General features: G+C 51.8%; 1 protein-coding gene across 1 annotated transcript; it reads right to left on the bottom strand.

The window, feature by feature from the left end:
- Positions 1–323: 323 nt before the first annotated feature.
- Positions 324–25,675, bottom strand: NCAN (neurocan). Its single transcript, XM_033134902.1, has 15 exons — positions 25,548–25,675; positions 21,443–21,522; positions 20,129–20,551; positions 18,255–18,429; positions 18,038–18,165; positions 17,298–17,591; positions 15,766–16,341; positions 14,146–15,570; positions 10,262–10,378; positions 9,051–9,164; positions 7,596–7,754; positions 6,332–6,414; positions 3,832–3,976; positions 2,944–3,126; positions 324–2,689 (listed from the first exon to the last, which is right to left on the bottom strand). Exons 2-15 carry the CDS (start codon positions 21,513–21,515, stop codon positions 2,544–2,546), a joined length of 4,041 nt encoding a protein of 1,346 aa, XP_032990793.1. The 5' UTR covers positions 21,516–21,522; positions 25,548–25,675; the 3' UTR covers positions 324–2,543.
- Between the last annotated feature and the right edge of the window lie 1,392 nt (positions 25,676–27,067).

Genomic DNA, 27,067 nt, shown 5'->3' with positions numbered 1-27,067 from the left:
TATCTCTGTCACTCTGCTCCAGCCACTATGGTCTCCTCGCTGTTTCTCAAATGAGCCATGTTTCCTTCTGCAAGAGGATTTTTGCCTTTGCTCTTCCCTCTACCGGAAACTCTCTTTTCTTCCTTGTCTAGTTAATGCAACTCCTCCTTTAGATCCCATCCACCTCCTCTAGGAAGCCTTCCCTGACCACTGACGAGGGACCATGTTTATCCTGTTCACCACTATCTCCCCAACCCCCAGCACAGTGTGCAGCTCATAATAGCTGCTCAGTAAGTACTTGCTGAATGAATGAAGGAAGGTGTCAGGAAGCTACAGGCATATTGAACTGTTAAAAAATTTTATTAAAATGTCCAAGAAGTACATTAGTCCACAGTGTCAGATACCACAGACCCACAGAACACTGCAGCTCACAGCAAAACCAGTGGAACCCAAAGCTGTTCACACACACACTCACACGCATGCCACACACATGGCACACGCAAACACACACACACATCCCAAAGAGAAAGACCAAAAGACAAACCACGCACTTTAGAAAAGACCAGAGGCCCCTTCCACCATGGCGCTGGGGTGGGGGCAGGGCAAGGGACTGAGGGGGCCAAGGGCAGGGAGCATAAACTAAGACCCCTCCAAAAAGTTGCATCTCCAGCTCCTCAACAAAGGAAAATTCTTTTGTGACATGGAAGACTGAAGATGTGTTGTTATCATATATTTTAAACTAAGAAGAATTATCAAAGCAAGAAGGCAAACCTATTTCCCTGGACTTTCTCAACGGATAATGTCTACAGCAGGGAAAACTAAAGACCATGGTCAAAGATGAGGGTCTATCTAGTTTGCACTTCTCAATCTTTTCCTAAATCTGCCTCTATGTGTAGGAGGAGTGCAATTATGTTTTGATCTCTTCTCCAAAGTAGAGAATAGTGCTTCGTATAAGATGGAGGCAGGACCAAACCCTTACTTCTTTCTTGGCTATGACTTCCAGCCATTGCCTTTCTTTTGTCTGAGCCTTGATTTTGTCATGCGTAAAATGAGAATATAATGGTTCCTAAGTCACTAGGCTGTTGAGAAAATTCAAGGAGATAGTGAATAAGTTCTTAGCATGGTACCCACTCCAAAGTTGTCAACTATAATTATTACTTCTCAGGAGGGACATAGGCTCAGTCAATACATTCCTTTTTCAGGTGAACACTTAGATGGACCTTTTTTTTTTCCCTGTAAAGTGCCTTTCTCCACTGTGGTTTTTAACACCAATCCACAGATTTTACCCAGACTGGAGGAGCTGAGAGTAGACAAAACATGGAGGAGAAGCTGTGGAACTTTCCTCCCAGAGATCAGAGAGCTGGGTCTTGGCCTTCAGCTTGGAAAGTCCTTTTATAGGTTGCAGATTTGGGGAAATAAGGCCTAGTGAGTTCTTTCCTACTTAAAAAGTTAAAAAAGAAAAAACTACAAGAGAAAAATGTGTGTGTGTGTTTCGGTTTTAACACTGTGCATCTCTCTATAACATGACTGCAGGTAGATGTCACTACTTCAGTTTTTAAGCATTTCTAGTCTCTCAGGCAGTGGATGGAGACAGGAATGGAGCAGGGCAGTGCACTACCAATGTCTGCTTGAGGGATAGGTACGGGCACTGAGCTAGACAACTTGGCACCTCCTCGGTCCAGAAAGGAGGTTCTTTGTCTCCCTGAGAGATGGAGGGGGAAGAAATCTGGGCTTGTCAAGCCCTAAATATCCTCTCATCTGTGTGTGTGTGTGTGTGTGTGTGTGTGTGTGTGTGTGTGCACGCATGTGATTCATCACACATGCAGAACCAAATCTCAGCACTGGGACTAGACCTGGGAGGGCAAGCAACACACTTTCCCTCTATCGCCCACATTGTTACTCTGACTATTCTGACCCCTAACTCTGAGGGCACAGAAGATTATTCTAAAAACATTCCTAAAATTCAGTACATAGGAGTTTAACATGGTTTATCCACCAAGACCAATGACTGGACTTGGGCTGAAGTCCAGGGTAAAGGAAGAGCAGTCGTCAAGTTCAACCAGTGTGCTTCCATGCCGTTTTCTACTCCCAAAGCCAGTGACCTTCACTAAAGGCTTCAGGCTGTGTTTAGGACACCTGGCAGTTTACGAAGCCTAAATTTCTAGTGTGAAAAGCAATTCCTTAGGGTGAATCCAAATATACACTCTTATACCCTCATCGAAGCCTTATTTCAACAACTGGCAGTCAGCCTTGCCAACAAAAGACTAAACTAGTGCAGCAAAGAGTAACCTTTGCTGATTGTGCTTCCCTCCAGCGGGAGATGCTCCCAGATTCCAGCCTGGCTAGAACTGGATTTTCAGACACATGGCTACACCTGCCAAGAGGACCTGTGTATGTAAGAAAGAGGAGGGAGGAGCTTTTTACAAAGGATTATGTGGTGGGGGAATGTGTTTTGGGGCTCAGGGGCTTCCAGACCCTCTTGTTTCTCTCTGGGCTCTGTCTCCCCAGGTGAAGACTCCAGAGGAGATGTGGGAAGGGGATTGTGCTTTCTTTTGCCTGGCTCTTCAGCAGAAATTCCCTTCCTCCTTCTCCCAGTCCTCTGCTGGGTGTTTCTTGTGTTTTCTGCGCTCCTTACGTGATTTGTGGTGGCGACGCTGGTGGTGGTGTTGGTGGTGGTGATGGTGTCGCCGCATCCGATGGGACCGTCTAGCTGCAGGGAAGTGAAGGATGACAGGGAAATGGCAAAAGGTGATGAGAGGCAGGTGGCATGATGCAGTGGGCCTCCTTGATGGGGAGGGGAAATGGAGGAAACACCAGGCAGGCTGGTAAGTTCTCACTTATCTGCCAGGCTGTATTATTCGGCAGACATTCAGCCAGATCAACATATATAGTCATAAAATGTTTTCCTCAGAGACTACAAATAACTAGAAACTTGTGTTGGGGTATCTGGGGATAGCAACTTACGTTTGGTGCAGACAATCTGGGGCCGGTCCCACTTGCCATTGCTCTGGCACCGGATGATGGCCACATGGTGTTGGGCAAATCCTTCATCACACTGGTAGCGCACAGTAGCATGGACATTATACTTGGCCTTGTGGGCACCGATGGGTGAAGCGTTCTCCACTGCTGGAGGGGGACCACACAGCACTGAGGAGAGAGGAAATCCCAGTTAGGGAAGTGGCCACCAAGGGGCTGAACTGGTGTCCTCTCTTGGGAAAGACACACCTGTCCAGGTCCCGTCCTTTGCCCAGCTGTGACCTCACAGGGCTGGAGGGGCTGTGTCTGTCTCCTCCCCCCCAGACCAGGAGCCCCTTATGAGTAGGAACCTCCTGGACACATCCCACCCCCTAATTCTTATGCATGATGGGAAGGAAGGAGATGGGAAGCAAGAATAATTTGAGCAAAGGAAAGGAAGAAAGGACATGAGAATTGGCAAAGAAATTGGAAGAATTTATACTCTTAAACAAAAGTATAAGAGCAAGGTGGACACAAGAATGCATGTAAATGTTTTCTTAGTATATAAAGAGCTCTTACAAATCAGTAAGACCAACAAGTTGATAGAAAATTAGGCAAAGGTGATGAACTGACAGGTCATAGGAAAATAAATACATATAAATAGCTTATCAACATATGAACAATTGGTTGTTCTCATCCTTGAAGATGTGCAAAGTACAATAACATTGAGATACAATTTTTTCACCACTTAGATGAATAAAGAAGAAAAAGTTTGGGAATGCACAGAGTTGGCAAGGGTGGAGAAAAACAGGCTCTCTTGAACGGGGCTGACTCTTACATTTACAAACTTAAACAAAACATTGAACAGGAGGAAAAGCAGGGAGGATGGCAGCGTACCTGTGCCCTTCTTACAGACATAAGGGAGGTTGTAGTTGCAGGGAACGTCGTTCCAGCGCCCACTCTCATGTGCCACCATTACCACACAATCCTCCCCACTGGCGAAGAAATTGTCTGGCTGGTTCTCTCGCCAGTTCTCGTATTGCTGCAGGAATGGGGAGCAAGGGATACTCAGGGGACTGATGTCCAGGCTCAGACTCTGGCACTATCCACTGTGGGGTTCCCCTGGCCAGACCACTCAGACACATAGGGACTCAGTGTTTCCATCTGTATAATGAGCACTGTTCTGACCACCCTGAGGGTGGCTGCCACTGCAGTCTGAGTCACCCCTCCACTGGTTGGGAGGCTGCAGTGCTCTGCCGCCTGTCTTGCTCCGTGAAAATCTGTTTCCAATATGGGTCACTCATTGTTAGATAAATAGTTGAACAAAAGGTAAGCTCAGCCTGGAGGTCCAGGAAGGCTTCCTTGAGGATGCAACGGAAGAACTGAAGACTCAAGGATAGGAATGATGCAAGCAGGGAACAGAGTTCCAAGCAGAGAGAACAGCTAGTGCAAAGCCCCAGAGGCAAGACTGAGCTTGTCCCATTTGAGGAACGGAATAGAGGCCAGTATGTTTGGAGATGTTCAATGGAACTGGGGTGTGGTCAGAGGGTGGACAGGGGCCAGATCTTGTGGTAGAGAAGTGGATGTGGATATTTTTTCAATTATGGCAAAATACATACAACATAAAATTTACCATTTTAACCATTTTTAAGTGTCCACTTCATGGGCATTTAGATCTACAATGTTGTGCAACCATCACCGCCGTCTGTTCCCAGAACTTTTTCATTACACCAAACCGAAACTCTGTCCCCATGAGCAGTCACTCCCCATCTCCCCTCCCCCAGCCCCTGGCACCCACTAATCCACTTTCTGACTGTATGGATTTGCCTGTTCTGGACATTTCCTATCAATGGAGTCATACAATATGTGTCCTTTTATGTCTGGATTCTTTCACTAGGCATCCTGTTTTCAAGTTTCATCCACATTGTAGGGTGTGTCTGTGCTTCATTTTATTTATTTTTTCATCATACTGATTGTATGCTTGAACAACATTTTGTGTCTCCATTCAGCTGTTGATGGACATTTGGGTTGTTCCTTTTGGAAACTGTGACTAGTGCTAGTGTGAACATGTGTGTACCAGTATCTCAGTCCCTGCTTTCCGTTCTTTTGGGCACATACCCAGAGGTGGAATTGCTGGGTCATATGCTAAGTCCATGTTTAACTTTTTGAGAAATTACCACACTGTTTTGCACAGCAGGAGGAGAGAGGTCACTATCTTGAGAACCATGGGGAGTCTGACAAAACTTGAAGCAGGGAGAATCTTCATCTGATCTATGGTTTTTGTATATATATTTATTTTTTATTTTTATTTTTAAAATTTATTTTATTTTTTTCCCTTGTATTTTTGAAAAATTTTATTAGAAAAGTCCTTGAAAGAATGTACAAGACAATACATTTTATAATGACTTGGGAAAGCGGGTCCTTGGTTCCTGATTTGGAAGCCTCAGTCCTTCTTCCTTTCTGTGTCTCTCCCTATAAAGATGTTTCTGTCAGCTTGGTGATGTATGGTTTTTAAAAGGTCCCATGTATAGGGTTTCCTTTGGGGTGATGAAAATATTCTGGGACTAGATAGAGGTGGTGATTGCACAAAATTGTGAATAAACTAAATACACTTTAAAATGATTAATTGTATTATTTTTATTTATTCACTTTTAATTTTTTTATGTTTCAATTATAGTTGACATTCAATATTATTTTATATTTGTTTTAGGTTTTTTTTTAAAAAAAAACTTTTATATTTATTTTAAGTGTGTTTTTCCAGGACTCATCCCCTCCAAGCCAAGTAGTTGTTTCAATATAGTTGTGGAGGGCGCAGCTCACAGTGGCCCATGTGGGGACTGAACTGGCAACCTTGTTGTTAAGAGCACCGCGCTCTAACCAACTGAGCTAACTGGCTACCCCTGCGTTAGGTGTTGATCAATTTTATATTATGTGAATTTCACCTCAATTTTAAAAAGTCCCCATGGCTGCCAGGTAGAAGGGCAGGAATACAGGTAGCAAGTGTGTGTGTTTGTGTGTGTGAGTATGGGGGCTACTGCAGGGGTCCCAGTGAGCAATAACAGAGGCTGAGCAGGCAGGGGGATGTAGGGAAATGGGACTATCTCAGAGCCCATGGCTGGAGGACCATAGCGCTGTGAGCAAAGGGGTCGTCAAGCCCAGTCTTGGTTTATAGCCTCAGTCACGAGATGGATGGGCCCTCTACAGGACTGGAAAGTCAGGTGATTTGGGGCATCACTGAAGTTGCTTTGCCTACTCCAGAACTCTGACGGCTGATTTATATACAAGAGGGTACAGTGAGGTCAGGGCATGGAGCCATGTGGCGCACACACATCCCTCTGTTCTTGGTGGGATCCTAGTCAGCAGCCTGGTGGCAGAGACCCAGGCTCCTGCCACTCACCAGCCCCGTGTTGTCAGTCCATTGGAAATCCCTCTCCACGATCCTGTCATTCAGGCCAATCCATGTGTTTTCTCGCCCAAAGCCTGCGGGGGGGTGGGGGGGTGGAGGGTCATGAGGGCTGGGTGCCCGCTCCTCCCCCAGCCTAGGATGCAGGCTGGAGGTTGGATGGAGGGTGTGGGAGGGCCCAAGAAGGGCGGACCCAGCCCCTTCCCCAGCCTGGAGGTGGGTTGGAGGGGAAAGGGGATGGAGGTGGGAGTGATGGGGCTACCCAGAGCCCCTCCCCAGTCTTGGGGAGGAGCCCCCTAGGAGCGGGAGGCAGGTGGGGAGGGGGAGGGCCCCAGCCCCTTCCTCAGCCTGAGCATAGGCTGGAGGCCAGGTCTCCTTACTCCCCAGCAGGGGAGTACTCTGGTTGCCCTCTCACTGGGGGTTGGGGAGCACAGAAAGGGCTGGAATTAGGCACTGTCCTTGGCATGATTTGTGGCTTAAACAAATGGCCAGAGAAAGGAATAAACAAAGACATGCCCGTTCTTTGCAGAAATGAGAGAGTAAGGGACAGGAGAGCCTTCGGGTGGCTTTGGACAGCGTGGTGGTGCGACCCAGTGAGCCAGTCAGTCACGGAGGACAGAGGAAGCATAGGAGGAGGGTGTTTGATTACAGCCAGGAAAAAGACATGAGTGAACTAGGGAACGAACAAATGAAAGAATTAATGGGACAGGATGGGGAGAAACATGAATAAATGGATGGGTGCACAGACGGCAGGAGGGATAATGAATGAATCAATAACTGCCGAACTTAATTAGGAGACACTCTTTTCCTAGGTCTCTGCACAGCTCCTTCCTCATTTTATTCCACATGTCACACATGCTTCCCCATTGCCCTCTATCCCCCGGTTGTTTTATTTGTCATCAGTGTACTTAGGACCAGCTAAATTATAGTGTAGAATTATTTAATTAGATATTTACTTGTTTGCTTATATCCCTCACAACAGTGTCATTCTCTGAGGACAGGACAATGTGCATCTCACTCACTGTCCCGGTGCCTGCAACAGTGCCTGGCACAGAGCAAGGGCTCAGTAAATACATGATGAGTGAATGAATGAAGAGAATGCATGAATTAACAAATACATAAACAGACATGGGAATTATTAAGTGGTCAGTGCTTGCGCTAATGAACACAGCTTCAGAAAGGTGCACCTTCAGGATCCTGGGAGACTGCCCTGTCAAAGGGACTGCAGGGCCACCCCTGCCCACCCCAGAGTCCCTACTGTTAATGAAGCTGTGTTCCTCAGGTGAGTGGATGCTGGTCAGGTGGCCAGCTCGGCGGCGGCAGTCCCTCTCGGCATCCTCCCACGCCCGCCGATGAGCAAAGTACCGGTAGCAGTGGCCCTGGAACTTGTGCCAGCCGTGGTCACAGCCCTCCGTGTCTGGGAGGTGGGAAAGGAGTGTGAGAAGGTCTGGTCATGAGTACAGCCAGCCCGCCAGAGAGAGGACCCATCCCAGTTCACTGTGGGGCTAGGTCACCCCTCTTCCCGGGTCCATCCCCCTCCATCTGAGGCTCTTTCCCCCGCTATCCACCTCCCTCCTCCTTCACTTCACCTCCCTCCTACACTTCTTTTCTTTGTTGCTGGAAGAGATTCAACGGGAAGGTCATCACACCCATCCCCTCTCATCCCACCTCTGGTGTCTCCTTCTCTATTCTGTGGGGCCACACCCTTGGTGTGGACCTGGGAACTCAGGAAATAGTCTCAGAAAGGCCTAAAATTTCCCTCCTGGCAAAAGGCTCAAATAGCTATTTCTGCCAAAAAGATATACAAATGGCCAAGAAACACATGAAAAGATTGTCAACATCATTAGTCATTAGGAAATGCAAATCAAAACCACAGTGAAATACCACTTCACACACACTAGGATGGCTATAATTTTAAAACAGGAAAACAACAAGTGTCAGCGAGGATGTGGAGAAATGGGAACGCTTGTATACTGCTGACGGGGACGTAAAATGATGCTGAGGAAAACAGTCTGGTGGTTCCTTAAAAAGTTAAACATAAAATTACCATATGACCCAGCCATTCCACTCCGAGGTATAAACCCAAAAGAATGGGGTGGGAGGGAAGATAGAAAATAGGTATCCAAACGAAAACTTGAACATGAATGTCCATTGAAGCATATTTGCACTAGCCACAAGAGGAAAACAACCCAAATATCCATCAAGTGATAAATAAAATGCAGTCCATCCAATATAATACGTATGGAATATTATTCAGCAATAAAAAGGAACAAAGCACTGACACACGCTACAACGTGGATGAACCTCAGAAACATGAAGCTGAGTGACAGAAGCCAGACACAAAAGACCACATAGTGTGTGACCCCACTGATATGAAATGTCCAGAACAGGCAAATCCATAGAGACAGAAAGCAGATTAGTGGCTATCAGGGGCCAGGGGAGGGGGAATGAAGAATGACTAGTAATAGGAACAGGGGCTCCTTTTGGGGTGATGGAAGTGTCTTGGAACTTGCTAGAGGTGATGGCTGCAACAACATCGGGAATGTATTGAATGCCTTTGAATTGTACACTCTAAAAAGGTTAATTCTACATTATGTGAATGTAAAAAAAAGAGTTTGCCTTCTCACAGCCATGGAACCTGCGATGGAGAACTGAAGCCTGTGGCGTGGCACCCACCCCCACTCTTGTTTCTGGGGTCTCAGCAGAGACTCACCTTTCTCACAGAGGCTGCCGCCGTAGCTGGGGAGGCAAAGGCAGACGAAGGCGTTCACCTCATCGATGCATGTCCCTCCGTTCTCACAGGGGCTGGAGACACAGTCGTCAATGTCTGGAGGGAAGCAGGAGGAGCTGCGTCAGAGGTCAGCCTCCCCTTGGCTCCCAGTCCCCACAAGAAACCAGGCAGAAGATGGGGTCAGGATCCTGCCATCCATCCTCAACCTGAGTGCAGCAGCAGCACTCTGCCCAGATGGTCCGATGACTCTGCAGGTCAAGTGGGTGGAGCCTCACATGGTTAACATAAATTAGTATTAATGAGAGCAGATGCCACTGGGCTGGCTGAGGGCCAGCGTGTACCGCACATCCCACCTGACTCCAGAACAATGAAGGTTATACTCTCGCCAACAGACCCACAGAATGCCAAAGCTCGAGAGTCTTTTTGGAAGGTGGAATCTAGGAAATCTGGGTGCCAGGGCATTTGCAAGGACTGGCACGGGGTCACAAAGCTGTTTGTAGAGGTAGATATCGAGGTGGACTTCCTCTCCTACCGCGCTTGTGGAGACAGTGCCTGAGCCGTGTATGGTGCTGAGCAAGTCACTTCCACTCTCGAGACTCACTTCCTTTTTTTTGCAAAGTGGTGATAATAATGGCACTTTCTCCAGGGTAGTTGTGAGTCAATGTAAGACTCAAGAAATCATACCATTTATATTTATTGTTATACTCTGTAATGAGTAGTGCGGTTGTGAAGGTTCTTAAGTCAATGAGGTGATGCACAGAGCTCAAGACATTATGTTACTTATTTTTATTGTTATAATTTCATAATCTGTCATATTTCTTGTGTTGGGCTTTGGGGCTAGCATCCGACAGTTCTGGTGGTGGTACTTATCCCCCTGCCCACCCAGGAAAGGGTGAGATCCCCTGGGGCCCTTGGCTGGAAGGAGTCTGAGCCTTATCATCCCTTTGTCTGTCCCTCCCCACTCCTGCCTGGTAGTAATGGGGGGCAGCACACCGGAGCCTCAGCCTCCAGCATGAGAGCTAAGCTGGCTGGTGCTGGGGCTGATTTACCAGCTCCAAGGAGTGGGGTGGAGAAGGGAGCATCTAAAGCCAGTATTTTGTGAACCCTGAGTTCTCATGGGGAGCCACTGGGGTAAACCCAAGGCTCTGGAGTCAGACAAGTCCAGCTTCAGATCCCAAGTGCGGGGCACTCACCAATTTCACAGTTCTCCCCAGCGAAGCCCTGGTCACAGCTACAGCCATACATGGTACCATTGGCTCGACAGGTGCCCCCGTGCAGGCAAGGGTTGTTCTCACAGGGATCCGAGGGGGCTGCAGAATGGACAGGCAGTGCGGGGAGCAGTCAGGCCGCCAGGTTTGCCTTCCCGGACTCCAGACCTCAGTATCCTAAAGGTCCCCTGGCCCAACCCCTCTCTGTGGGGTCCCCTCTATAACTTCCCAATAGGTAGTCACCAAATTCCTCTTACGTGACCCTGTGACAGGAGCTTACTCCTTCCAGGAACTGCCCCAAAGCATCTGTGGGCTGTCCTGTCTGTGGTAAAGCCCTTCCTCAGACTGAACTGGAATGGGCTTCCCAAAGCTTCTTAGGAAGCCTTCTTCTAGAGCATGGGTTTAAGTGCCCTCCCTGACTTGTCCCTCTCTTCTGGACATGCCCTGCTGGCCACTGTACTTTTCACAATTTAGAGCGCAGCAGTGGATATAAGGTTGTAAGGGTGGGAACCATGGCATCCTTTATGTGGTGGCTCAATTCTTTTGATGCTCAATTCTTTCCAGTTTCAGTGGTTATATTGTGGAGAGGTGGTGGATTACAGTGGTTACTCGTATAACCGTGGGCTCTTGAGTCAGAGAGGCTATTCAATCCCTGGCTCTGCCACTCCCTAGAGGACCCTGGGCAAATTACTTCTCTGAATTTCAGTTGTCTCATCTACAAAATGGAGATAAAAATAGTTCATCTCTCTGCCCCAGTCCTGACCAGAATGCCACGTCCAGTTCTGTGTATGTCATTCTGGGCCTCTTGAGGGGTCTTAGCATTGCTTAATATGGACCAGGCATCCAGGGACCATTCAGGAATGTGGGTCCCTGTACCCCTCCCCAGGCTCTTCCCCCATCACCTGGGTTTCCCTGGAGGCAGGAGGGTCTCCCCTCCCCATCTTGGGGGCCTAGATGCTTTTGGGTGGGTGGTCTCTACCCTGGAGCTTGGGAGAGGCAGATAAAGAACCCCCATGTCTGGGCAGTGTTCAACACTTCCACTGCACTGACACAAGATCTGAGGCCCAGAGAAGGGAAGGGCCTGCCTCAACGCCACAAAGCGCGACAATACGAGAGCCAAGACTGGCCTCCAGGGCTCTGAAAGCCCAGTTTAAGACTTCCAGCCTCTATAACCTAGGATTTATTTGTTTTGGCTTTGTCTGGAGCCTCACAAGAAACCGAGGTGGTAACAAGCTGTCACCAATGCCCTGGTCTCCTGGCCTCCACCCTTCCCCATTCACAGTCTGTTGTTCTCATAGCTGCCAGAGGGCGCCTATGTAAACCTGTCATGTCCCTCCATGGCTCCCCATTGCCTTCAGAGGAAAAGCCAAAGTCCTCGGTTTTCCCAACATCTCCCTACCCCCGTCTTCCTCTCTCCCTTGCTCACCCCACTCTAGTCACACTGATCTTGCCAATCTTACTACAGGCCAGCAGGGTTCTGCCCCAGGCCCTTTGCACGAGCTGGTCCCTCTGCCTGGAAAGCTCTTCCCCCAGATCCCTGCATGGCTCATCCCTCACCTCCTTCAGGATTGCTCAGATTCCATCTGGCTAGAGAGGTCTTTCTGACACCCCTTCCAGAACTGGAAACCACACACTGGCACCCTCCTCCCCACCCTTAGTTTCACTTGTCTCTTCGCCCATATCACTTTCCAACCTCCAATATCGTTTAGTTATTTATTAGGATCATTGTTACATGTCTGTGCCTCCCCCCAGAGCGTTGATATTCCTTCCACATGGCAGCCATATATAGCTATTTAAGTTTAAGTTACTAAAACGGAATAAAAGTACAAATGCAATTCCTCAGTCCCACTAAGCACTTTTCAAGGACTCAATAGCCACGTGTGGCTCATTGTTACTGCATTAGATAGGAACATTTCCATCACTGAGAAAGTTCTAGAGTGCTGCTCTAGAATGTCAGCTTCCAGAGGACAAAGGACTTGGTCTTAGCATGGGGCCTGGAACACAGCAGGCACTCAATAATTGCTTGCTAATTGAATGAAGGTAGCTGAAGGCCTTCCTGCAGGTGCTGAAGCCTGTCCCTCGGGGAGCGGCCTGTGCCCCCATGGATGGCCAGAAGGGCCTGTGGTTGTATCTATCCCTAGTGCCACCCCAGCTCATGTGTGTGCACACGCGTGGGGCTGCGGAACGCAGGGATGCGTGAGCCCCACCAGGTGCCCCAAGCGGCCGACACCTGCCCACGGACTGGCGGTGACTCAGTAGCTTGCTGGTGCTACACTTATTTTTGGCTTCATTAGCATTTCTGCTTCAAGCTGCGGGTGGGTAGGTACCCTCCCCCCAGCACTGCCTGCCTCCCTCCAACCCAGCTGCCACTGGCTTCAGTCTGGAGCCAAGACTACAACAAAGTCCAAGAAAGAGCCAGCCATGGCCCTGGGGGCTCTTCCAAACGCACTTTCCTTCGCACCCCTCTTCATGGTTTCCCTCCCACTTCTCTGACCCCCCTTCTCTAGCTCCTTTCCGCTGCCCATCCCCCACACCAGTCTCTTCTCTGCTCCCTCCAGGGTGAGCTCACCCCCTGCCAAGACCTCAGGTATTTTTTTTCACACCAATGAAATACGTGTTGTACAGTCTAATGGTTGAGACAGGCTATGTTGTCGACCTGGTTTCCAACTTTATCCTTGACAGTCCCAGCTGCCTGCCTCTGCACAAGTCACTTGACCTTCCTGTGCCTTAGTCTCCCATCCTAGAGTGAGGAGCCTGCTAGAACTCGTTCCACAAGGACGTGATAAGGGTTAACCAAGATGATTCCAGTAAAGTGCTCGAACAAGCCAAGAACGTGGGTCTTCGCCGCTAAGCATCAGCCTTTATCAACACATGCACCCATGTCTGGGGTCTGCCTGTCTGCTGAGCACCTAGGAAAAGAAAATCCAGCCCTGGACACAGGTGGCAAGGTGGGACATGAAACCCTGCATCCACTATTTCCACTTCGCCTTCAAAAAAGGGAGCACATATAAAACCAATTGTGTTAATAAGAGTGTTTTGCAACCCAGAAAGTGTGTTTTAATTAGCTGCTGCTTTTTTTTCTTTTTTCTTTTTTTTTTTTAATAAAGAGCTCACTTGACCAAAAAACAGCTCAATATGCAGGACCTACAAAAAGAGTTTACCACGGTAAGCTGCGGGTAAACCTGGCCCCAGGAGAACAGGGTGGTGGCTTCCTCTGGACTCTGCTGGGCCCCGAGCAGCTAAGGCTTATGCAGACTTGGGCTCCCACTCAAATTTGGCCACTAACTAGCCAGTAGTGACATTCCTCCCTCAGCCTCAGTTTGCTGTCTGTAAAATGGGGATGATAGTCCCCGCTCCCACCCCATCCCAGTGTCCATTTTCCCTGGCGCTCGACGTCCCCCACGATCTATCCCACTGAATTCTAGCCGCAATTCCCACTCTCCAGGAAGTCCTCCCTGCTATGTCTCCTCCATCCGGCCGCCCTTGGGAGGTGTCTGTGTCCAGCTCTGTCTTCCCCTGACTGGGGTATTGCTGAAGGCCGGCCCCCCGCATTACACGTCACTGTCCGGGCTCAGTGTGGCCACGAACATGAGTTGTTGATTGAACCAAAATTAAATGCTACCCAGCGCCTCATCATTCCCCCATCATTCGCTGTCACTCAAAATACATCAACTTGACCTCGTGCCTTTGCCCAGGCTGGTACCTCTGCCAGGAACACCCTTTCCATAATTCAACTCACCTGATAAGCACCTACCTCGAACGTCATCCCCTGCTAGAAACCTTCCCAGGTCCCCGGGAACAACCCTTCCTCCCTGGTCTCCAAGCCCTGGCCACAGTGGGCTGGATGAGGCCACAGACTTTGAACTCACTCTGCTCTGCACTTCCATTTGCAGGGGTCCCTGGCAGGGCCGGCTCCTCTCCACTTGCTGACTCCTCCACACTGGCATTTCCCGCCAGAACTTCCAGCTCAAACTCATCCGGGACCCGGGGGGCAGGCAGCAGGCTGCTGAGGGAGTCCCATGGCACTGTAGGCTCCCCCGAGGACACTAACACAGGCTCATCCATGCTGGCCGCCATAGGTGTCCAAGGAGGAAAAGTGGGCTCCCTCAGGGGGCCGCCCTCTTGTGGAGAGACCGAGGCTCCCAGTATTCCCTGGGTTACCATCTGGTCCGTTGGCTCTGGGTGGGGTTGGGAGCTGGATGTGGCCAGGACCCCAACTTTGTCCTCCTGGTCCAGGGACATGAGGGATGTCACCATGCTTGTATCCACAGCCACTTGAGGGCTCAAGATGGGGCTTTCAGTTCCTTCAATAACACGGGATCCAGGTTCCCAAATCCCACCAGCATCACTGGGGTCCAGTGTGGCTGTGGAATCTGTGGGACCCACCATGGCTCCTCCATCTGTAGCAGCCCAAGACTCCAGGGTGATCCCGGGCATCAAGGAGACTCCGGGGTCCCCCAATGGTGCAGAATGGGGGCGGAGGTCCAGCCCTTCACTGTGCAGTGAGGGCCATGTGCCCTGTGAGCCGGAAGTGGGACTCTCTGCTGTGCTAAAGACCCCAGACTCAGACCCCGAGATGTCTCTCACTCCCATGGGCTCAGTGGCCATCTCTGTGGGGGTGAAATCTGCTGCCACATTCCCATACACAGAAGTCTGTGGGCTAGATCTGGGGTGTTCAGTTTTGCTGAGCTCAGTGGGGCTTGTCCCCCCAATTTCTCCAAAGTCTGCCCTGGGGGAGCTAGAACTAGCTCCAGCTCGTGTGTTCATGGCTACCTGTGAGGAGGCAGTAGGACTTCCTGCTCCATGACCACTAAATGTCAGGAACATGGCCTCTCCACCCTGTCCTGTCAGGTCCAAGGAGGGGGGCAAGGAATACACCTCTGGATAAATGGAGTCCTGGGGACCAGCCTGGGTCTCCAAGGCTGGGGAGGGTGGGGCAGTGGCCATGGCCTCACTATGTCCCTTGACCACATTGGCCTGGGAGGGGAGGGGTGTAGGGTGTGGTAGGAGCCACAGTTTGGGGGCACGAAGCATGGCCATGACAGGGAGGTCTAGGGAAGGGACCATGGGGGACGCCTCCCAGGGGGCAGTGCTGGGACCCTCTGAGGGGTTACGAACCAGGACAGAGGCTTCTGAGGGGGACCAGGGAAGGTTGGGGGTGGCCAGCCTCACACTGGGGCCCTTGACTTCCTTTAGCTCCAGGCCAAGGGCCCTGCTAGGGCCTGGGATGCTGGGTGGGGCCATAGTTGGGGGCCACAGCCAGGGCTCTGGGGTGCTCTTGCCACCAGGGGAACCTGCAACAATATCAACAATAGTAATTATAATTATATTTCAGCAGGTCCTTCTGTTGAGTGTCTCCTGGGTTTAGGCCCGAGAGAGGCCTTCTGAGGCTCAGTGAGGCCAGGGGACCCAGCAGGAATTTTGAATCTCCTCCCCCTGGCCCCTCAGGTCTCCACTCAGGTCCCATCTCCCCCTTGGACCCCACTCACCAGCTCCAGGCACATCCACCTCATTGGTCAGTACGGCCCAGGGGTTTTGGCTCCGGCCACTCCCTGAGGTGTCTATGGCTCCGGTGGCCAGGGGAGGCTCCACATGATTCCCAGCAGCCTCTGGGGTAGGGGGCTGGGCATTGGCCTTGAGACCCACCTCCAGCCCTTGCTGGGATTCCTGCTGCTGGAAATGGCGACCATTCAACACTTTAAAGCGCCCCTTCTTCTTGGGCATGGGGCCAGCTGGGGTTGCCTCAGCAGTGCCAGCTTCCACGCTGCTGGGTTGAGTGGCCACTGTGCTCAGCCACACCTCCTCAGCCTCCAGGGCAGGCTTTGAGGTTACTGTGGGGACCCCAAGGGCATGGCCATGGGTCTTTTGAGACTCCTGCTTCTCTGCCAAGATCAGAGGCTCTTCCTCCCCACTGGACACCAGAGGCTCCTGGAAGTCAGGGGTGACCTCCTCCCCTAGGCTGGGCTCCAGTTCTCGGGCGGGGGGCCCTTCTGCTGACAGAATCTCCCCCTCATCCCCAGACGAGGGGGTCTCTAGGTCTCCATGTTGTGGTGTAGGGTGATGAGCTGTGGGAGAAAGCAGAAGAGGTTGTGTTAGGCTCAGGGGCTGGCTGGGAAGTTCTGCCTGAAGTCTACCCACATTCCAGCATGCTGCAACACAGACTTGTTTTCTCTCTGTCTCTTTGTGCCCTTCTGTCTCTCTGGTTGGTTTCTGGAATCCGAGAGAGAGAGAGAGAGAGAGAGAGAGAGAGAGAGAGAGAGAGAGAGAGAGAGAGAGAGAGGCAAAGTTATCACCCTCACTGTTCAGGCTTGGGCCCACTATCAAGGTCAGAATCAACTGCTTACAGTAAGGGGTCAAGAGACAGCTTGGTTCGTAGGTGAAGCTCAGGCAGTGGTCAATTCTCATGGGGGCAGGTCAGACCAGGGCTGTGGCTCCTCCCCCCGGGGGAGAAAGTGCCTCATGGGTGTGGCCTTCTTACAAAGGAATTTTTGTCCCCCTTATGTAGAAGACTAAACTCCTCAGAGTTGAGTTTTGCAGCTTCTGAGGCTGTGGCACCACCACAAGGGCGAGAATCATCCCTGGTCCCGCGTCCGTGGGGATGTGGCCTGGCCCAGGGGGCGTGGCTAGTCGAGGCATCCCTTCCTCCTCAGGGGTGCTTATGGGCATGGCTCCAGGTTAGACACGCTCCTCAAGGAGCGTGTCTTTCAGGGACCTCAGGGCTTATAGCCCACCCCATAAATAGGACTTCCCGCCAGAGCTTGCGGCCTGGCCTCCCCGCCCAGAGCGGGGCTCCAGGAGAAAGCCTGGCTCAGCGGCGTGACTTTCATCCAGGGACAAGGCTTATCGCGAAGCAGTTTTCCCGTGTACCTCCCCTGCACCGGGTCCACCTCCACCAGAAAGCAAAGATCTCTGGAGCGTGGCCTTTACCGAGGCGCGTTCCCTTGGGCACAGCCACCAGGGACGTACCCTCCGGGGCGTGACCACCAGGGATGCCCTCCCTGGGACTTGGCTCCCCACGCACCTCGGAAGCAGTAGGCGTCGAAGCGCGCTCCAGGAGCCGGGAATCCGGTGCGGTTGGCGAACCGGTAGACTGTGCGCACGCCAGGGGCTGGGCCCCCGCAGCGCCGGCGTGGCGTCTGGATCGGGTAGCGCACGCTGCCGTCGGCCAGCCAGCCCGGGTCGCACTGGTCCAGGCCTTCGTGCCAGGCCAGGTGCAGCTGCCCCACCGAGGCCAGCGCGGCGCCCTGGCGGCGGCACTGGGCACGCGCCCCGGCCAGCGTCAGGCGGCGGGCCGGGCCCACGTAGAAGACCTCGCCTGCGGGAAGGCGCGAGCCTAGGTTCGGAGGCTTGGGGGACCCTCCCCCGAAGTCCCGGAAGCGGGCCCCACCCCATAAAGCTGCCACACGGCCGAAGAGGCGGCTTCAGCTTTTTTTTTTTTTTTTTTTTACAAATGAGGTAACTCAGGCTTCAGAGAGAGGGAGGGTCTTGGTGAAAGAGGCGGAGGGGAGCTAGGAAGGGGGAGAAGGGTTCAGGGACGGGGAGATACTCAGAAAAGGCGACAGCCTCAGAGATGGAAGAGGCCCAGAGAGAGGACAGGGGCACAGAGAAGGAGAGGGGCTCAGGGAGGGGAGGAAAGCTCGTAAGGGCTGGGCCCAGGTCTTGGCTGCAGGTTTAGAGAAGGATGAGACTTAGGAGGGATGGGGTTTGGGGAAGGTAACAACTGCTCAGGGAAAGGGGGATTCCTGCCAGTCCCAGACTTACCCCCCAGCTCACGGGCAAAGCAATACACATCGTAGAGTTCCCGTGGGTCGCGCCTCCCATAGCTCCTCACCCCTGGAAGGCTGCTACGGTCGCCATAGCAACCAGGACGGGACTGGGTGATAGGATACCTGACGAGACAAGGATGTGTGCTCCTGGGGCCCCCAAGAACCATCCTTCCCCAGGGGCCAGCTCTCCATCTTCCCCACCCTGTGCTCACCGAACAGTGCGGTCTGAGAGCCACCCGGCGTCACAATTGTCAAAGCCGTCCTCAAAGGCAGCCTGCAGGTGCCGTGGCGCTGCAATGGTGGCTGAGCTGAGACGGCAGGCCTCCTGGGCCTCAACGAAGGTCAGTGCATAGCGATCCTGGGCTGCCCGGTAGTGGAATACAACACCTGTGGGGGAACATGCAGGATAGGGGACCGATTTATGCTGGAATCTTCAAGAACAAACCTCCCTCTGCAGACTGCCCCCGACCCCACAGTCTAATAATAATAGACATGCTGCAGTACATTGCCCTGTACCACCTCCATTTATTCAGCACCAGGCGTGGCGCTAGAGCAATGGTGGGGAATGAGACTGACATGCCCCCATTTTACAGATGAGGAAACTGACAACAGTGGCCATCAAGGGCTAGGATTTGTCAAATATTTACCACATAAAAAGCATTTACAAGCACTATATCATTGAAATTTTATAACAACCGTATGATTATCTCCATTTCCAGAGGAGGAAACTAAGGCTCACAGAGGTTGAGGGACATATCCAGGGCCACACAGCCAGTTTGAGACCGAGCCAGAATTCATATCTGACTCCAAAGATAGCACTCTTCATGCTCAGGGCTAGGCCCTGGAGGTGACAGGAGGCATGGAGAAGAGTGAGATAGAGAGAGTCTACCTTTTAGGAATTAAGTACATGCATTGATAGGGGAAGCACTGGCAGTAATGGGAGATCAAACGTGGTTCTTACCCACCCTAGGAATGGAGCCATGGAAGGCTTCCTGGAGGAAGCCTTATGTCATGTAAGTCAGGACATAAAGCATCAATACATAATAGGTTTACTGTGATTATAATTCTGATTTAGGGATGAAAGAAATGGCTGAGCAAGACAAAGGAATGACACATTTTGCTCCATCTTATCAAATGGAGAGGTCCTGGAAGGCAGCAGCTGTGTGTCAGTCGTGACTATGTCCCCAGTCATGTGGTGCTCAGTTAATCTTTGGACAAATGAATTAATTGAAAAATCCCAGAGGTGGAAATGCCTTCCTTCCCCACTTACCAGTTTTCTTTGAGGTTTATTGGTTTTTAGAAGTGAGGCCTTGAAACAGGATGACTGGTTGACCCCATAAAATATGCAGTGAGACACTGTTGGGTGAGGGAAGACTGTACCACAGGACAGGGGTGCAGGGACTTGCCCTTAGCCAACAGAGGTTAAGGGACATCGATTTCCCGGCAGGATTTCACAGGGTGTTTTCCACACTACAGTGCATTCACAGCTGTTCCCCAAATATCTATTGGGCATCTATTGGGTGCCACACCCTGTTCTTGGACTTCGATTTAATAATTTAAAAAAACCTCTTTTTGCCTTGTTCACCTTAATCAGTTAGGAAAACAGAAACTATACTGGATATTTCAACAGCAAGAATTTAATATAGGAATTCATTAAAGAGGTATTTGAAGACTGTTATTTACTTAATATCTATTTTCAATCAATTTTTAAAAAGAACCTCACTTTTTTTAAAAAAAAATTATTTTAAAAAGAAATGAGTCCTATTTTAAACAGAAAGCCAATATCCTTTCCCTCCTGTGAAAGCAGATAACCATGAAATGGACTTAAAACAAGGTTATGAAATCCTACGGAATCCTGTGGTTTGCAAGAGACTGAGCCAGAGGCTGCGTGCTCTTAGCTAAAAGAGAGAGAGGTGTTAAAGAGGGGGTAATACCTGTGGAGACTTTCTTTGTGACTTTATCAGAAAAACTGAAAGGGAGTCACTCACTGTTCAGGGAGTGATTTCTAAGGTGACATTCAGTGGATGGGCTTCAGGCTCAGCCCCTCTCCCTCCCAGGCTTGGCGCCTCCCCTGCCGCCAACTGACCCGTCACCTCCAGGGACACCAGGTCCTGCTCGTCCTCGATGCCCCTCACCACCTGGCAGCGGTAGAGCCCGGAGTCACTGGCCCTCAGCGGCCCCAGTAGCAGCGTGGCGTTGGCCCGGTGCTGAGGGTAGGTGGGCAGAGACACACGTCCCTGCCAACCCTTGGCCACTCGAACCACGTTGTCCTTGGCCACCAGGATGGGCAAATCCTGCCACTGGCCTGATGCAGTGCGCACCTTGGTCCACTTGATCCGAGGGGCTTCTCGGGCTGCACCCGGCCATGGCTGCAAGGTGAAGAGACAGGGCAGGGCCACCAGCTCCGCCAGTGCAGCCCGCACCAACCCAGACCCCACCTTCTGTATGTGGAGCCCCTTCTCGGTGGCGGCAGTGGCAGCAGTGGCAGCAATAGTGGCGTCCTGTGTGCCTGGGGTGGGGGAGGTGGAGAGAGGCCTGCGTCAGAGGCAATGACCAGCAGAGACTATTTCCCTCACTTTATAAGTAGGGAGACTGAGGCCAGAGAGGTTATGGTGCCTACACAACATCTGATGCAGTGTACAGATCTGTGATCTGCACCTCAATCTGTGAGCCGAAGAGGAATGGGGTGAATCCCTTCGAGTTCAGATCCCAGCGGCCAGTGACTGTCACTGACTCACTATGTGGCCATGAGAAAGTCACTGTCCTTTGAGCCATGGTTTCAAGGATCAAAGTCAGAGGCAGCCATTGGAAGGGAAATGGTGTTTATGGAGTACCTTCTATATAACAAGCACTTTGTAGATAGCAAGCAGCCCATCTGCTTTTCATAACCATCTACAGAGAGCCATGTGTCATCCTCTTTTTGAGGGATTGAGAAAACTGAGGTTCAGAGACATCATTGTACTTACCTGGGGTCACAGAACAAATCAGGAAACATTTCTAAAGCCTGGGCTTTTGACCACCACCGGGGAGATGCCAGGGAGAGGTATACAGATAGACCTTTATTTCTATTGCTGTGCTCATGGCAGGCATTACTAATCAACTGTGCACTATCCTCTCTCCTCTCTTCCCTCTCCCACCTCTCCCTTCCTCCCATTTTCTCTCTCTCTAGCTCATCATAGCAAAAAGGTGAGAGGCAGGAGCCTCCACTGGCAATGACTAAAAATAATCTTTCAGGTGTCTTTTTCAGTTTTGACTATTCAAAGACCCTTTTCATCTATTCTCATTTTATTCTTCACACCAAGCTAGGGAACCAGCAGGAGAAGGCTCTTGCGTTAAAAAGCTGCCCCATCTTATCCATTCCCCAGACCTCAACCTCTCCCACGCCACCAAGCCCACTCACCCTGTTCCCCAGCCACCAAGAACAGCATCTGGAACACCAGGAGGCTCAAGGCCCAGACAGATGTGTCCCCCATCCTGGACCTGGATCGAGAAGGAGAGGGAGGAAGGAATGAACACTACCCTCCCAGACAGTCAGTATGGAAAAACCAAGTCCCCTCTCTACAAATCTGGAAACAGGCTCAGAGAGGCCAGTGTGTCACTCAAGGTCACACAGGCAGCAAGCAAGGGTGGAGCCAGGATCCAATCCCAGGACCAGCTGACTTCCGAATCCCAGCAGTGATGTCTCATGGTCATAAGCATGGGTGCTGGAGTGAATGAGAACCTGAGGTTGTCTCTGGGTCTGTCCCTTGCTGTGTGACCTTGGGCAGGTCGCTTAGCTTCTCTGTGTCTCAGTTTCTTAGTAGGTCAGATGGGGATAACATAAGGTAGTTGAAAGGAATAGATGAGTCAATACAGTCAATACATATAAAATGCCTGGTACAAAGGAGTAAATTTCAGCTGTTGTTATTATTGACCTTAACAGAGGCAAGATCAAAATCCCATTTTTCAAGTTGGCTCAGGACCCATCAGACTGGTGGGTCCTAGAGGGCAGCAGCCAGTGCCAGTCTGCCCAGTGTCCCCAGTCCTGGCAGCAGGCTGGCCTCTATGCCTGCCTTTAATCTGGGTTTATTGAATGACACGATTCTCAGCTTCAATTCCAGGATTTGGTTGTCGTCAAGATTCTATTCTTTGTTTCTGGGATTTTTGAGGTGCTGCCAAGTCCCACCTGGAGGAAGGGACATTGCCCCAGCCCAACCCACTCTCCCGCCAACTTCACACTGCCTGGTGAAGATGCCTCTTAGGTCCACAGAGAAACTCCAGCCATAGGTCCAGCCTCCTACAGGAGTTGTGGCTCATGGCATAAAGTGGACAATTATTGAGCACCAACTGTAAGCAAGACCCATTCCACACACGGGGACACAGCAGTGCCTTCCCCGACCTCACATTCTTCCAGAGACTAGAAACCCTGGGGAAGGGGCTCTCTGGAAGGACCCCCACTTCAGGGCTCAGGAGGTGGGAGCAAATGGGAAGTTAGAACATCCTACAAACCCAGCCCTTGCACCCTCCCCCACATAAAAGAATATCCCTGAGAGGGCAATGTGGGTAGAGTCCAGAATGGGATGCTGCGGGGGACATCTGGCCCCCTCTCCAGCGTGGTTCCCAGCTCCGGAAGGCCCCTGCTGGGAGGCTGGCCCAGACCTGTCCGTGGTGCTGAACTCAGGCAGCAATGCAGCGGCAGTGCCTACTTGGTCTTGCCTTCTCATCGCAGTGCCTCGGGGCCCAGAGAGGGCTAGTGGTTTGCTAAAGGCTGCACAGCAGAGTAGAGGCCAGGCACTGGGACTGTCTGGCTGGGTATTAGAGGGTGAAGCAGGATTCTGGGCTGCACCTGCCGCAGGAGGGTGAGAGGAGGGGGCAAGTTCCAACAATTATTACACACACACACACACACACACAAACACACACACACGCACACACACACAATGGCTAAGAGCTCAAACTACATCCAGATGACTGGGCTTCAAGCCCTGCCCCTGCTCCCTACATGTTACATGACCCTAGACAGGCTGCTTCATCTGTGCCTCAGTTTCCCCACTTGTAAAATGAGGATCACCCAGCACATACCTCATGGGGATATTGTGAGAATGGAATGAGCTAAAACGTGTGAAGTCCTAGAAATGTTAAATTAAAAAGAGCCTTTTGTTCACAAAGCTTCATGTATACGCTCAAATATACAGAGGTGGTCCATCATGGTGACAGACAGTTTCAGGTAGACCCCCCCCACATGCACAAATGCCCTCCCACAGGCACTCAATCCCCTCCACTTTGAACCCTCACACACCCACACTACTTCTCTTAAAATATCTCCTCCCCCGGGGGCCGCCAGAGGTGAGCATTTACACAGCTGTCTGGGGCTAGTCCCCTCATGAATAATGCATAAGCCTCATGCATATGCAAGCAGGGGCCTACAGGGGTGTTGGGGGAGGGGCGGACCGGCTGAAGAGAGAGAGAGAGAGAGAGAGAGAGAGAGAGAGAGAGAGAACTGAGTGAGGGTGAGTTTGCTAGCGGTCATTTTTTTGTGTTTGTGCCTGGGCGTGCATGAAGGTGCTCTGTCCAGGCGAGGATGTCCGTGAGGTTGGAGGTTGCACCCTGTGTTGTGCGGATGTGTGAATGGGTCCAAAGTAGCTCTGTGTACTCGGCGGAGCATACGGGACTCTGGATGCTGTGTGGGTCTGAGTGCCCCTCAGCAGGGGTGGTGAGCACACATGTATTTCTCTTGCTTGGGAATTAGGGTATATGTATGTGCATAGGTGAGAGTATGGAAACTCCTCTGAGGAAAAAGGAAGCCGGCTCAGTAAATCATCCCAGGCTGCCCTTTGGGGACCTGAATCCCCTGCCAATGTCTCCCCATTAGATCCCAACTCTGTACACAGACCACATCTCACGCCCAGGGTCCACTCTGCCAATCACATGGAGAGGACACTTGCTGTACACATGGGACACACATGCAGCCGCACACCCCAGACTCAGAGCCAGACTCAGGAGACACACACAAAGATTCATGGTGACATTAACAAAGAGAGACAATATGGGCACTTGCAAGGCAGGCAGCACGTCTTCTGCACAAAGACACACACCCACAGTCTCAGGCTTCCCACAGAAACCCCTCATGAGGCCACATCGGCAGACACAGCTCCTCACACATGGCGAAGCCAGCTCCTGGCTCAGACTGGGCTGGATAAATGTGGCCTTGGTGACTGAGAGGCACACATCATTTTGTCACCTGGTGATGTGGCCCCTGGCACAAGTTCCTGACACAGACATACACACCTTGGTCACATTAGACTCACAGAGGACCCCAGAACCCCGTTATGGGCACACACCCTCTCCCAGCACAGGTAGACACACACACACAAAGCCCCCACCCCCTGGCGGGGGCACCTTCCATTTAGGAATGCCCAGAAGCCAGTGAGGCTGCTGGCTTCTGGGGTCCCATGGTCTGCCCACCCCCCCTCCCCACCCTTCCCCCACTGGGGCCAGCGCCAACCCTCTCCTCAGCCTGGCTGTCTCCCATTAATGCTGTTGAGAGGAACAAAGCCTGTGTACAGGGATGGGGGTCGCTTCTTCCCAGGCTGGGCCTGGGGGTCCCAGCCCCCTGCTTCCCAGTGCCTGTACCTCCAAAGCAAGCCAGAACTTCCACATGCATCCATATGGACAGATGGAACTGAAGGAGTGAGGCAAAGGTCTGTGTCTCACAGTGAGAACACGGTCAGATGTGGAGGTGCTTATGGCGGCCCCCTCTTTGGACTGGTGCCCCTCACAGGTCCTGGAGCTCCACAACTGGTGCTTTAGGGGGCTCCGACCCAGCATTCACCTGGGAGACCCAATGTGTTCCCTGGGAGAAGGGACAGCACCCCAACTCCAGGTCTGAAGGAATAACAGGCACCACCTTGGGATGGAACCCTCAGAGCCTCCTCCCTGAGTAAGGATGTGGTGACCAAAAGGACAGGGAGACCACAGAACGCCCCTTCAACATGGCCCGTTCATTCTCAGTGCAGACCCCCTTCCATTGGGTCAGGCTGGTCTAGGGGCCCCCTCCCACTGCAGTCCAGCATAGCATCCTCCATTCATCTGCAAATTGGGAATCCCCACTTAAAATCCTGGGGTGTCTCAGCTCAGACACTGAGGTCCCCTGTCCCAGAGTCTCCATACAGCATCTGGGTGTCCCCTTCTTTCTAAACTCGGGGTGCCCCTCCCCTGGCCTTGGTTCCCAGTGCCCCCTCCCTAATTCTGAGACCCACCCCCAGCCCAGCCCCTTCCCCACCGTGGGGTCCTCTCTGCATTCTCCAAACAACCTTGCCCCCAAATCCGAATGCCCTGACATTCCCAAGCCGCCTCCTAGTTTGCGTTCCCTCCCCAACCCGGGGCTCCCCTCCCCCTCGTAGCCCCCTCCTAATTCTGGGGGTATCTCTCCGATCCCAGGCCCCCCCCCCAACAATCCCAGGCTCTGTCTCTAGTGCCGAGGACGTCTCTCCCAACGCTGCCGCTTCCTCACAACGGACCCCCACCTGGCTCCTAGCTCGGACGCATCCTGGGGTGCGTTGGCACAAAGGACGATTAGCTCGGCTCGCTCAGCACCGGGTCCAGCCCCTGCGCCCCGCGCTCCTCTAGCCCCAGCGCCGCCTCAGTGCTTATAAAGGGGACGCGGAGCCGCTTTGCGCATGCGCCCCTGCCAGTCGGAGGCCTCCGGCTCCTGGAGGGTGGGTCCCCCCCCCCCGCTGCTTAAAACCCCCTCCCCACTCCTTTGACCGCTCACCCCATCCAGGGGAAGACTGTGCCTGACATCCCCCCATTCACTTCCTCCCAGGAGCCACGTTAAATGTCCCCAGAACACCCCATGGTGGGACCTACCCCATCTTACAGATGGGGAAACTGAGCCCCAGGGAGACAAAGTCGCTCCCAAAGTCATGCAGAGGGTGAGGGCAGAGCTGGGGTTCCAACTCCGGCCTGCCTGACTCTCCAGGATTCACGCTTGAAGCAGTTTTGGATACAGTTACTGTTTTATTCCGTTTAGAGAGGAAGCTGAGGCTCAGAGGATAGGAAGATCCCTGGTGGCACAGCTGGAAAGAGACTCACCCGGTGGGAGCCTAGATGTGTCACATCCTACAGCTGCTTTCACACCAGCTCCAGCCAAATGTACCATTCACTCATTCCTTTGCCTAATCCGCATTCATGGAGTGCCTGCTGAGGACCAGGTACTGTCGTCACAGGAATACTTTTGCTTTGGGCAGGGGGCATGTGTATTTTGGCAGGGAGACCCCAATCTTAAAAAGCCTAGATCCATGCAACGGAGTATTACTCAGCCATAAAAAGGAATGAAGCACTGACACATGCTACAATGTGGGTGAACCTTGAAAACATCATGATGAGTGAGAGAAATCAGGTACAAAAGCCACATGTATGATTCCATTCATATGAAATGTCCAGAACAGGCAGATCTATAGACAGAAAGTAGATTAGTGGTTGGCGGGGACGGGTGAGGTCTGGGAGAGGAGGGATGCGGAGTGACTCCTAATGGATGTACCCTTTTGGAGCGATGAAAATGTTCCTGAACGAGAGAGTGGTGATGGTTGCACAATACTGTGAATATACTTAATGCCACTGCATTGTACACTTTAAAATGGTAAATTTTATGTTCTGTGTATTTTACTATAATGAAAAATGGAAATGAGGGGGGACAAAAGCTTAGAGAGGCCAGCCCCTTCCCCCACTTTCCTTCCCATAGTCCTGGTCTCTCCGTGCAGAGAATGGGCTTCGCTGGCCGGAGGGTCTGTGCGTCCACCCTGGGTCCTGCACGTGTGTGTGTCTGTGTGTATATCTCTGAGGGTAGGTCTCAGTCTGGAGGGGGGACAGATAAACAGGGGACGAGATGGTTTTAGCAAAATTACCAAAAAGGGTGGGAATGAGTGAGGGATGAAGGAAACCCCCAGGGAAGCAAGGTTGCCCAGGTGTCCAGACGTGTGGATTCTCCTGTTGGTCTGAGGTGGGGGGGGGTGAGTGGTGGCCCTAGGGGCCAACGTGACACACC

Source organism: Rhinolophus ferrumequinum, chromosome 18 (assembly GCF_004115265.2).
Source record: "Rhinolophus ferrumequinum isolate MPI-CBG mRhiFer1 chromosome 18, mRhiFer1_v1.p, whole genome shotgun sequence".
Taxonomy (NCBI): Eukaryota; Metazoa; Chordata; class Mammalia; order Chiroptera; family Rhinolophidae; genus Rhinolophus; species Rhinolophus ferrumequinum.
This window is presented reverse-complemented; position numbering and strand designations above follow the sequence as displayed.